Below are 13,199 nucleotides of genomic sequence, written 5' to 3'. Positions count from 1 at the left end.
ATATTCCACGACGGCCTGTTATAGCGCCACCATGAGGCCGATTTTGGCAAAACACATTTTCCATAGATTTCACCCTTGCTGGAATACTTTGAATGCACAAAACGTGTGCACACTCCCTACAGCCCAAGTAAAAACATCTGGCCTGCATTTTTCAGAATAATTCTGCCTTTTCGAGTGCCACCATTTATGTGCAACACTTAGTCCTTCATATTTTATCCAAATATCAATCCTGGTGGAGACCTGTGCCCCGAGGGGCACTTTTTCTAGTTACATGCGCAAGCAGAGCGTGCAAGTATTGTGGTCGTCTTTTTTATGCGTATGCTCGGAGATATACTAGATGTTGATGGTGACAAAATTAAGTGACTTAATTAAGATATGTCTCAATGTTGGGTTATAACCCGATGGTGACGTAATTAGGATATTTTTCAGTGTCGGGTGAATTAAAGGTAAGGTCTGTATGTATACATGTATGTAATCTGAAACCTATCTTTATTACATCACCATCAAAAGCCACTTACTTATAACCCAGCATTGATACATATCTTTTAAAATGTAATTACGTCACCAACTTCTAGTATATATACCTCCGAGCATACGCATAAAGCCAGCCGACCACAGTATAGTACTTACGACTTACATACATGTATACATACGTTACCTGTTACGGTGTTACCCAACCAATATTTGAAACATATCGTAATTACGTCACCATTGACAGCCTGTTATAACCCGACTTTAGTATTTAAAATGTTTTACAGAGGAGGCTGAGATTTGAAAGTTCGTAGCGGTCGACAGTAATTGCGAGCTCTGCTTGCGCACTAGTAGGCCAGCCATTTATGGCCTACTTGTGTGCAACGCGCAAGTAGGCACTCGACAGAGTGCAGTTCTAGTTTAGTTTAGTTTGCATCTTTTGAAAAGTTTGTTTTTGTGTTCATTTTTATACCAAAGGATATCACCTGTGTACCTATTAATAGACACAAACATTTCAGATATGGCTGGAACCTTGCCCAGATTTGTGGTCATACCACGTCATCGATACGTCATAGATGACTGAAGTACAGTTCTCTATATCCACATTCATAGAGGTTGCAAGTTATTGAGAGTTTTCCTTCGGACCTCCTCGCAACCTGACTGCAGCGTCTGTATCAACATGGGAGAAATCACAAAAGAGGAGAGGAGTGCAGAGTGCAAGGAGGTCTTTGCACTGTATGACAGAGACAGCGATAGCAAAATCAGCACCAAAGAGCTCGCTGCTGTGATGCGTGCCGTGGGCCAGAACCCCACAGAGAAGGAACTGCGCGACATCATCAAGGACATGGACCCGGGGAACACGGGAATGATAGGTCTGAAGACGTTCACGGGCATGATGCAGGGGAGGATTAAGGTGGTGGACGTGGAACAGATCAGAGAAGCATTCCGTGTCTTTGACAGGGAAGGGAACGGATACATCAGTGCTGTAGAGCTGCGCCGTTTGTTGACAACCCTGGGAGACAAGCTGACACACGAGGAGGTCGACGAGATGTACAAAGAAAGTGACATCGACGGTGACGGACAGGTCAACTATGAGGATTTAGTGCTGATGATGACTCGTGGTCTGCCCACGAAGCCTCCTCCTGTTGATGAAACGTCTCCTGATCAACCTCCTCGGCCTGCCTAACCTTTAGGCAGAGTCGTGAGATTACCTGGGCTGGGGATACTATTTGGTTACTGTCAATTACCTCTGATGTGATTCACCATTATCTTTGTTATGAAATGGGTATGGATGGACTCTGCCATCCACTCGAGTTAGTACAATAGTGCTTGGTGTGAAGTAGGCCAGGAATTTCATTGTTTTAGGGGCAAGGCTACTTGACCTTTGGTCACTTTTTGGGGGCACAAAGACCAAATGCCATGGCAGCGAATAAAACACAGATTTTATTAATTGAATTTATCAGCAAATAATTAGATTTTCATTATTTATTTCAGAATCCCAACAACTCAACAAGACACTGGTCTCTGAAAACAAGAAGCAAAGGAGAAATCAACTGACACACTGGGGCAGTGCGGACAGTGCATCAAATGTGGCCTTATAGAGTAAATCAATAAGGCCGAATCGAGGGGGAAAGGAAACCATAACCGTCATGGTCTCCATGGGAGGACTGACCCTTTGACCTGTGCAAAGATGGGTAGGTACAGATGTATTTACAAAGACTTGCACAGAGCTGACATCATGTCTGCTGTCACAGTACTGACATCAACTTGGCAACTGTTGCGCAACACAGCCACGATAGAGATATAGATAGGCGTTTATTGCTGCCACAAGTTAATGTAGTCGCTAAGGCAATGAAGAAGTCATACAAAAGAGAAACAAATTACACCCGTGTGAAGTGAGGGGCGTTCTTATCATCACACATCATCATGGCGTAAAATAAGAAACTATGCCTATTTGCTCAGACACTGATGTAAAACTCTCCATTCATTGTCAATGGGAATGTAATGTTTGTTTAAGACGAAGTTTGTGGGGGTGGTCATGTTTTTAATTCGCTGCCATATGACGTAATTTCCGAAAGCCAGACGTAGGGGCTAGCGACAAGAAACCACTGAACTTAATGTGGAAACAGATGATTTGGGAACCTGCAAAGGTGAAAGAACCTTGGGGTTTTCTTTTTTCCCATGAGACCTGGTTGGTGTTATCATCAGAACAATTATTTTAGCACTTAACTATAATGTACCTTTCAACAAAACAGAACATTATAAACATAATTATGTATAAGCACTCACAAATGTTTTTTCTTTTACCGTGGTGAGAACCGGGACAATTTGGTATAGTGAATGTTGAAAACCAGGACAGTGTTTTACTTTTAGAGCTATTTGCCAGGACACCCAGTTCATACAAAGACCGCCTGCCCGCCGAACTGGCACATTTTGTCATTTTATCACTGATATGGCCTTTTTTCTTCCTTTGCACTGGCAGAACTGCTGGCTGAGAAAGAATAGGCACTTCATAGCAACTGGTAAAAAGGTTGGTAGGCTAATCAAAGTTCTTTTTTAGGAGAATCAAGATGTAAATGGTGCATTTATTTAGCGCCTTTATCCAAGGCGCTTTACATAGATTGTGCATTACATTCACCCATTCACACACACATTCATACACCGATGGCGGCGGAAACCATGCAAGGCACCAACCAGCACATCAGGAGCAATTAGGGGTTCAGTGTCTTGCTCAAGGACACTTCGACATTAACTCTGGGGGAGCCCGAGTTCGAACTGGCAACCTTGCGGTTACCATCCAGCCACTCTACCCCTGAGGTGAGATGTGATTGGTTTGTTTTTGCCTTCCACCTGCCCCCATCAGGAAGTGTAAATGATTGCTCCAAAAGGCCTGTTCCCATAGCCTGTTCCCCATGCCTTGATGCCTGTTCCCAAGAGGTAGGTACAGAGCACCAACGTCTGACGTCAATATCGGTAAAAGTACACGGTTTCATGTACTTTCTATTTGCATTGTAATCCCCATAGGGGGATTTTAGATCGCCTCATAAGAACTGTGTTTGAAAAGTAAACATGTCATCCCGGCTGTTTCACTTATGGATATGAAGAATCTAGAATCAACTGACGGAGAGAAAATGCTATGTTACTGCTACTGAATTAGTTACATTTTCGCTAGAAACAGACTGTATCATAGCCCTGAAACATGACTGACTGTCATGATTATCATGACATGTGAACCACCATGGCACCTCCCTAATGCAGAGACAGCTTGTTTGGACCACTGCTTATATGAAACGATTTTAAGATGACCCCATGTTATTCTCATAGCCATAGGGGTTATTCTCCATAGAGAAATTACTTCCGTGAACCCCTTTGAGCGAGTGACATCAGGACTTTGGCGCTGGTTAGGTTTGAGTTAGGGGGTGTCGCCATTGAAGCAAACTCTAATTTGGAAACAGAAAGAGGTGAATAACTTGTAGCTGTAGGTAAATTATATTAATTTGGTGAAATCTCAGTGGACTAGAAAATCCAATCTTTATATGTTCTTGAAAGTGTATATTGTGCCAACTTGGATCTGTACTTGAAGGTTTTTAAAAGGTCATTATTGGGGCCAGAATAGAGAGGCTAACATGCATGCAGTGTAGACTAGACTAGAGTATCAGCACATTGTTTTCTAAATTAACTCCATAATTTGAGTAGCCTGACACCTGAATTTTCATTTAGTTTCACTTGAATCGCCCCGAGAAAAAGTTTTTACTTGCGCAAGCAGAGCGTGCAAGTACTGCGATCGGCTGTGTATGTATGTCGGTGTTGTCCACCGGCCAATGGGTATGTATGTCGGTGTTGTCCACCGGCCAATAAGGGACCACCATTCTTGGTGACGTAACTAAGTGTACGTTTGGTGATTGGCTGGGTATGTACAGTATGTCAGGGTAAGAATGGTGGTCCCTTATTGGCTATTGATGGTGACGTAACTACGGTACTTTTCAAGGTTGGTATAAGGTCAATAATGGGTCTGAAGGATTTAGAACAGCAGTTGTAATGGACATAAGTTAGTAGCAGTACTTGCGCGCTCTGCTTGAGCACAAGTAGGCCATACGTGGCCTACGGCACGTATGGCTCGAGTTGGCATCTCGAGAGTGCATTTCTAGTTTTAATCGATTACAGCCGATTCACCCGTTATCACTGTATTAAATATACAAAATCAACCGTTATCAGGACGTTGGAATACGGCCAATATGGCCATACTGGCATACTAGACATTGTGGTGTTTGGCTAGCCTGATTATCAGACTGTAGCTTCCCTCAAGAGTCCCTAGAGATGCAGTCCACTCAGAGAGTGGGCGGGATCTTTGGGCTGGATCCAGGCTAGTGTTTGGCTGTATTACCCCGGACTGCACATGCAGGGTGCGGTGCAGACATACCGGTAGCCTGGTCAAGGACTCCCCCTGCTGAACGTGTCTCCAACTCTATTGTGGGGGCATGGAAACTAGGGGCTACTAATATACTATTCTCTGCCTATCGGGACGTAACTCGGACGGCGCTGAGTCAGGTCTGGTGGCCTTCGCAACGCTCGGCTAGCGCCTCGACGCGGCGTGCCTCCGTCATTGACATCAGTGACACAAAAAGCAAATGCTCCCATAGTTTCTCTTCCGGATTTCCCAATATGTTGATTATCACATACTGGGGGTATTTCTAAGGTGCTGATTACGAACATTTCCTTGATTATCGGGTGATAACGGTTGAATGGGGTGATCGATTCAGGGGCTGGAGCCAGGCTATAATTTCAAAGTAGTCGCATCTGAAATCAAGCCCAAGGGGACTTGTCATTGACAGATGCATAACACCTGAGTATTTTGGCTAGATGAAGACCATACAATTCCATCACGTTTGTGAACAAGAGGATGCAACTGTTATTTACCTGGGGCTCACAAAGACTATTTGTGGGGCCTATTCAATTAAACTGGAATATTTCTGTAATCACTTTCAACTCGACATCTCTATTTTGTGGGATAATAATAGGGCTTAAATGGTTATGGTTTCAACATGCCAGTTGCAATAGTTATATTGTTGTATTAAGGTACTACTTTCCAACAGATATTAGTGTGTAAACATACAGTTATCAGAGTCAGCAGAATCTTCTTTTTTTTTAAAACAACCTTTATTGAAAGGGTGCTTTTTTAACTCATCATATAACTTAAACTAAAATGTGTTTTTTCAGTTTAACAAAATAAGTTTCCATGCTGTCAAAAATAAATAAACACGTGTGAGTGAGGGGCACTCTTATCATCATACATCACATTCCGTGCTTAGCCAATCAATTCATCACAAAGGTCATCTGCGCCCAATCACTTTTGGCGTCTTCACTTTTCTGCCCTCACTTATCTTAAATATGTACTTTGCTCAGTCAAATCATTGCTATGGGGTGATCAGCCAATCATCAATGTTTGTGTTCACACAGACCCACAAAAAGGTAAAACAACAAGTTGCTTCACCACTCCATTTGTTCAAACAAAGAAAGAAAATGCACAACCTGTGGTCACTTATAGCAAGTCTCAACCAATCGTCCATCATGGCATAAAATGTGGTTTATGGGAAAATAGTTAAGTCATTAATGTTAAAGGAGCACTTCACCCATTTTCAACCCATCTTCATGTAAAGATAGCACTATATCTGTTCTACTGAGCCCCCCTCACTCTGTGTCTCATTGGTGGTCTGTGACCAGTTCAGAAATATGCCTACCAATGACAAATCAATGATGGAAAGTACAGTCTCTCTTGCATTAAGGAAATAGCTTCCAAACCTGCCTACCGATGATGTCATTGTTAAAGATGGAGTGCCATGATTTTTGTATCTTTGCCAGTTTTTCCATGTGTTTATGAGGTGACAGCACTTCATTAGACCCCTTGGTGTGGTTGTTATGTGCAATGATGTCTTCCCTTTGTATTTAGGGTTTCTTCCTGGAGGCTGAAACCTTGACAGTCAAATGTGCCAATGAAAAAAACAACAGTGATATAGTGACATCACAATATCATCCCCTCCCCTAACCTCTCCCCGTTTATCATACAACAGCTGTGGGTGCGGCTTCAGTTCAGGTGGATCACCGCAAACCAGGCATAACTGGTGGGCGTTTCCACATAAAAACATAATTTTAACAAATACTGTACACCATTTTGAAAAAAATCTTCCTCCTTATATAATAATACATGATGATCATGTTTTAGGGTGGGGAGGAAAAAAATCACGGCACTCCATCTTTAAGCAGATTTCTGAACTGTCCACAGCCATCCACTGAGACAGTCTGTAGACAGAAATGGTGCCATCTTATGATGGGCATTACTAAGGACCACTTACATGAAGTTAGGTTGAAAATTGGTGCAGTGGTCCTTGAATACTGAGTCTGACTGATGTCTGACATACATACTAGTTTCTATTCATTTATTTTATTTTTTCAAACATGCCGTTTTTGAGAGCCCCCCTCCCAAATATAGGCCTGATTTATGTTTTTTCATGTGTGCCTTCATATTTCCACCTTGAGTAAAACTTCGGCCACAAATTAAACAAGTAAAAGGTTTCTCTCCTGTATGAATCATCATGTGTTTCTTCAAATTCACATTTACATTGAAGCTTTTGCCACAAGCTTCGCAAGTGAAAGGCTTTTCTCCAGTATGAATTCGCAAGTGATTTTTCAGCTTTGCACTTTCATTGAAGCCTTTGCTACAAATTTCACAATTGAATGTTTTTTCCTCTTTATGACCTCCCATATGTAATTTCAGGTGTGCTTTTGTACCAAACTGCTTGCCACAAATTGCACAAATAAATGGTCTTTCCCCCGTATGAGTCCTAATGTGAGCCTTCAAGTTTGAATTTTTACCAAAGGTTTTGCCACAAACTGTGCACTGTGGTTTCGGTTTGCACTGTGATTTTGGTGTTTTTATTTTGATCTTTTCGTGAGTCTTACTGTGATCCTTAAGATGATCATCTCGAGAAAACTTTTTAGAACAAACTGTACAACTAAAGGGTTTCTCACCCGAATGGGTTCTCATGTGCCTCATCAGATTTCTAGGGCGATTGCCACATATTTTTTTGCCACATAATTCACATTTAAAGGGTTCCCTCTTTGTATGTGCTGATGATTCCAAGTCCTGGGATGGATTGTTTTTCAAAGACGTTTTGTTTCCTTTCATTTTTTTCTTTGTTTTTTGTGTTTTCGTGTGTTCAGTTGAAGTGCTGGCTAGGTCCTGGGATGGATTGTTGCTCAAACACATTTTTTTCCTTTTCATTTTGTTCTTTGTTTTTGGTGGTTCCCAGGAGGACTCTTCCGCTTCATCACAGTCTTCAGTGTCAGATTCAGAACCACTACTGGATTGTGATACTCCCCAGGACTTTACATAGGCTTGTGTTTTTGTGTGTTCAGTTGAGGGGCTGGCTCGAGGCTCTGTCTCTCCGTTTTCAAACTTTTCATCATTATCATTTTCGCTTTTTGCTGCTAGTGAGTTCAACGTTGACTCAGCGGCCTCCTCAGGTCTTAGACATTCCTCCTCCTGTTCCTCTTTAATCTGTAGAGGTTCTAGTTTCACCTGGACCAGACTAGAGTTCCTCTCCTGATGTTCGGAAACCTCTTTACACACAGGAAGGGTGGGGAATTCTAGGCAGAGAAGAAAACGAGACAAACTGTGAAATTAGAGGCTTAACATTATCATTGCATTTATTATCTTTTTAATATTTTCCAAAATTGCGAAAATGGGACATCTACTAGTACTAAGCATAGTACAGAGACTCCAGACAGAACTATATTTGAAAAATATTCGCCAGGGCTGTAGAATATTCAAATTTAACTTTCATCAGTTTCTGGAATAAGCTGGCAAAGAGACAAGCTGGTGAAGAGAATTGATACATTAATAAATCAAATATATTTTGATAAAATATTTATCAACTCCAGGTTGATAAATATTCTCATTTAGAGTTCCTACATCGCATTTCTGATCTGACTGATATGTCAGCATCATAGTGTCAGGGGGCCTTGTCAGAGTATCCATCTGTTTGTCCCTTTTGTGTCCATATACAGTATAGAGATCTCCGTCTGTCTACCTGTATCCCTGTATTTTTGACTAATCAAGTGTTCAATCAAAAATAAGGCCTTCTAAGTGCCTTCACTCATAGTTGCAGTCTCAGTAGATGAGAGTATACTATACAAAGATGCATTTCAGATTCGTGTAGCCTACAGTATAGCAATGTGACACTGATACAGTCATACATACTGCAGAGAAAAGCAGTGGTTTGTGGATACAATATGTAAATCTTGAATAATTATCTCCACCAGGTGAAGCAGGGCGGAGGTTATGTTTTCTTCAACAGTGTGTGTGTCCGCCCGCAGCTATACAAACTATTATACCAATCAGCATCAGACAGATTTCATGTGCATAGTGCCAGCATACCAAGGTGACCTTAGCTTAGTCCACCAGAGGTCCATACAAATTATAAGGCCACCTGTTTTTTTCCCTCTATACCAAATCTAGGAAATTTGCTAGCTCAACCGAGTCAAAACTAAATGTAATGCCTATAATTCCAAGTGCTTGTCAGGGTGGCTTGATTATTGATCCTGCCGCAAAAGAACAAGGAGGCACAGCCTTTGCGCTTAGAGGCAAGCTGTCTTGAGTGCCAGCCAGGCAGGCAGGCAGGCACCGCTGAACACAAGCGCGATGTGTTTTTAACAGAATAGTGTCGTTTTACTTCGTATTTTAATGCGAGGCCCTACACAAGCGATCCGTTTTTACATAACAGTAGAGTTGTTCAGCCATTAACGCGAATGGAAACGCCAAAGTGATTTCTTGATTTCCTCGTACGAGAAGCATTGGTTGGAACTTGGAAGTTCAAGTGACATTACACAAGCAGACGTTTTTTTTTTTTTTTATGTTTTTTTTGTGGCATTAGGCTTAGCCTTTATTTTATATATATTTTTTATGGAGGGACAGACAGTAGGCTGACAGGAAATGGGGAGAAAGATGGGGAGAAGACATGCAGTAAAGGCCGTCGGGATCGGGAGTCGAACCCGCAGCACACTGCCAGACTGGATTACCAGCCAAGGTGCCTGGACCACTGAGCCATGGCCCAGGCCACAAGCTTCCGTTTTTATGTGTATTAGTTTTAATAGTTATATGAGTTCGTATTTTAACGCGATTTAACTCTTGGAATATTTCAATAACATGCTAAGGTAGCCTATCTCATATGTTTATTCAGAAATTGAGCCACGGACCACCATTGAAATGTAGCCTCTCAGACGCCAAACGTACAATTTTGTCCACAATTCCATGCTGGATTGATGTGGTACCATAATGGGGAGAGACAAACGTTGATCGATAATAACACTCTTGAGTGAAAGATCTATATAAGGGTCCATTTGGTTACCAACTCTCCATCATTTAGCTGGGGACCACCTGAAACCCAATGACCACTGGTTGAAAACCAATGGTATAGATGGATGGATAGAATAAAACAATCTTTGTAATTAATTAACGTGCTTAGGTATACTTCATATTTTCATGGATGGATGGATGGATGGATAGATCATAGATATATTTTGGCTCTGGAGCGGATGTGCTCAAGGGAGGGAAAAGAATTCCCGAGATTCCTTGCGAAAAGATGCGCTGTGATTGGCCAGTAGGCACTTGAATGGCAGCGTGACGTAGCATGCCTTCCACTGTTCCGGCGTACTTCCTCCCCCACTAGTGTAAATTATTCCGCCCTCCCGTCGACTCACATCGCTCCAATGAACTGCAGCGGCCAATGAGGCATCTATTTTTGAGTGGTGTAAACCACTCCTACAACTGGCTTTTTGAGTGGTGTAAACCACTCCTACAACTGGCTTTGTTAGTTTATGTGTTCGTACCAAAAAATGAGCATGGTTGCTATGGTCACCCAGTTCACACGGGTGTGATTTCATTACGTCAGACATTACGTCAGACCACAGTTGATCAGTCTATATAAGACCTTACACCACTCAGTTCACACGGGTGTGATTTTTTTTTTTATATCTATGGGATAGATAACATGCTAAAGTAGATAGATAGATAGATAGATAGATAGATAGATAGATCATAGGATCTGGGTAATCTTTTTTGCAGCCATTTGTTATTCAATGTAATGCATAGAGGTGGGTCACTAATGGCCTTGGGTCAATCATCGTCATGCCAATGTGCCTACTAGAAATCACTTTGGCGTTTCCATTCGCGTTAATGCCTGAACAACTCTACGGTTATGTTAAAAACAGATCGCTTGTGTAATGTCATTCATACGAGGGCCTCGCGTTAAAATACGAAGTAAAACAACGCTATTCTGTTTAAAAAAACGCATCACGCTTGTGTTCTTAACAGCGGTGTCTGCCTGCCTGCCTGTCACTCAAGACAGCCGTGGGCTAATTGAACATGCTGCTATTGAACATCCTTGGCTTTATGTCTCTGTGTTGGTTGGATCCTCAAAATCCACCCGTTTAGAAATCTTCTTCCCCCCATAAATCAGTGCTATTGAATTGAACACCCTTTATCTGTGTTGGTTGAACAATATTGAAGTATTAGAGAGTGCTTCGACAAAAACCTCCGAACTCCACTTGAGCTGGAGGATGTGTTTTTCTTTTTCTGAAAAGTAAGATAGTTTCTTCCAGACAGCAGAGATATGTGTAGCCTATTCATTATTCACTGTTCAGTCTGTATCCATTCATGCCGCAGGCGACATATTCATATTCAATCAATCAAACGAACAAAACACATTGTGATGTGAATGAATTATGAATGCACTGCTGCAGCCTGCAGGTACAATTGTGTGCGTGTCTTTAAGACCAGACCCATGTATTGATCAGCACAGACGTCATCACAAAATAAATTGACCAGGGATTAATTAAGCAACAATCGCAACGCACCTGTCAGCCCCTTCCAAATGGAAGTTTTATATTCAGTCCTGCAATCATTCTCGCCCAGAGAAGTCGCCCTGACAGAATGTCGTCCAATCCATGTGCAACACTGCAGCTCGTGGCTACATTTTACTGAACACACGTTTATTTTCTGCCACAACTTTCAAATGGAAACTAGAGGACAATATTTGACTCCAATTCTTGGAATTCATGTTTTTATTGGGTGAGTACACGCCGTGCGTACACATTTATGCATGTGTTGCTAATCGCGTAATACGGATGGTATTGGCATTGCGCCGGTCTATGGCTGTGCATTTGAGAATACACATACATGAAAAAATGTATGTAAATATCACAGACATTCTAGTCTAGGGCTATGGTTGAGGCACAGACAGAACAGAACAGAACTACACTGCAGTGGATGGATGCTTCTCTCTTTCAGTGCATTTCAACAAACTGGTTGGTTTACTCACCCATCATGAGAGATGTACTGGTTTTCTTTTGGACAGGGCGTTTGTTTTAAACAGGACGCGGTTTAACTTGACAACATTAAACCATAGAATAGAGCTATGCTCTGCTTTATGACTATGCGCAGATATACTTCCGGGTTCCACGACGTTTCGCGCATGGCAACTGGCAAGTAAACATTTTGACAATCTTTTTTTTTATCACCAGTTGATGCAACTGGTGATTTCATATTGTCGCCACCTGCTGCTGAAGTTCTGTACAGCTCCTATTTGATGCCTGATATGTAGGCAATGGGCAATGGGCATACCGTTCTGATAGCCTTTAAAAAAAAGTATATATATAAAAAATTCAAGGACCCCCCCCCATTTTTTGCTCTGGGACCCCAATCTGAGAACCCATCGTCAAAAACATAAAGGAATAAAATCACACCCGTGTGAAGTGAGGGGCGCTCTTGTCATCGTACATCATGACGAGTTTGTGAACATATACACTAAAAGCTGGATATAGCATGCATGGGCTAGCGCCCCTCAAAAACAGCGCTCTCTTTTCCTTGAATGAGTCAACAGTCTTTCTCAAGGGACCCCAATCTACGAACATGCATGATTTGTTCATCTGGTCATTTGGTCCCTTATAGTATAAGGGACCAAATAACTTATACTGTATGTAGACCTACTACTGTAACTGTAATTGACACCATTGTACATTTGCTTGTACATATTCAAAATATAATTTTGCTGGGGACCACCTGGAACCCCCTCAAGGACCCCTGGGGTCCATGGACCCTACATTGAGAACCCCACCTTAATGGCCTGGAATAATTTTATAAAAGATTGAGTATTTTCAGGTGAGTGGTTAAAGGACAGCTTTAGTTTTTTTCAACCAAGGTTCATGTTTTAGTTTGTTATTAGAGAAAGTAAAAGATGAGTGTTAATTGTTTTTCAGTTGCTGCTTTCTTTCATTTTACGTATTTTAGCTGTTTTTGACAGGGTGGTGGCATTCGAACATGGGGCTAAATATGTATTTTCTTTACAAAAGTTTATAGCGATTTATTTTTGTATTATTTACTATAGTCCTACTAGACCCCAAGAAATTACATTTGGTCACAAAAGATCACAGGATCTACTGAATGTGTCAAACTGACATATTGAGCCTATGACACACAGTGTGGCTTCCCCCCAGTAGGCTACCTTCACATTCAGTAGATCCTGTGATCTTTTGTGGCCAGATGTAATTTCTTGGGGTCTAGTAGGACTATAGTAAATAATAAAAAAATAAATCGCCTTAATATTTTGTGAAAAAGACATAGCCCCATTGTTCGAATGCCCCTGCCCCCCTGTCAAAAATAGCTAAAACGAAAG

General features: G+C 41.7%; 1 protein-coding gene across 1 annotated transcript; it reads left to right on the top strand.

The window, feature by feature from the left end:
- Positions 1–1,150: 1,150 nt before the first annotated feature.
- On the top strand, positions 1,151–1,657 carry LOC306938091 (neo-calmodulin-like; the record flags this gene model as incomplete). Its single annotated transcript, XM_079522106.1, has 1 exon — positions 1,151–1,657. The coding sequence occupies one exon, from the start codon at positions 1,151–1,153 to the stop codon at positions 1,655–1,657; it is 507 nt and encodes a 168-aa protein (XP_079378232.1).
- Between the last annotated feature and the right edge of the window lie 11,542 nt (positions 1,658–13,199).

Source organism: Electrona antarctica (assembly GCF_951216825.1).
Source record: "Electrona antarctica genome assembly, chromosome: 15".
Taxonomy (NCBI): domain Eukaryota; kingdom Metazoa; phylum Chordata; class Actinopteri; order Myctophiformes; family Myctophidae; genus Electrona; species Electrona antarctica.
Note: the sequence above shows the minus strand (reverse complement) of the source record. Positions and strands in the feature narration are given on the sequence as shown.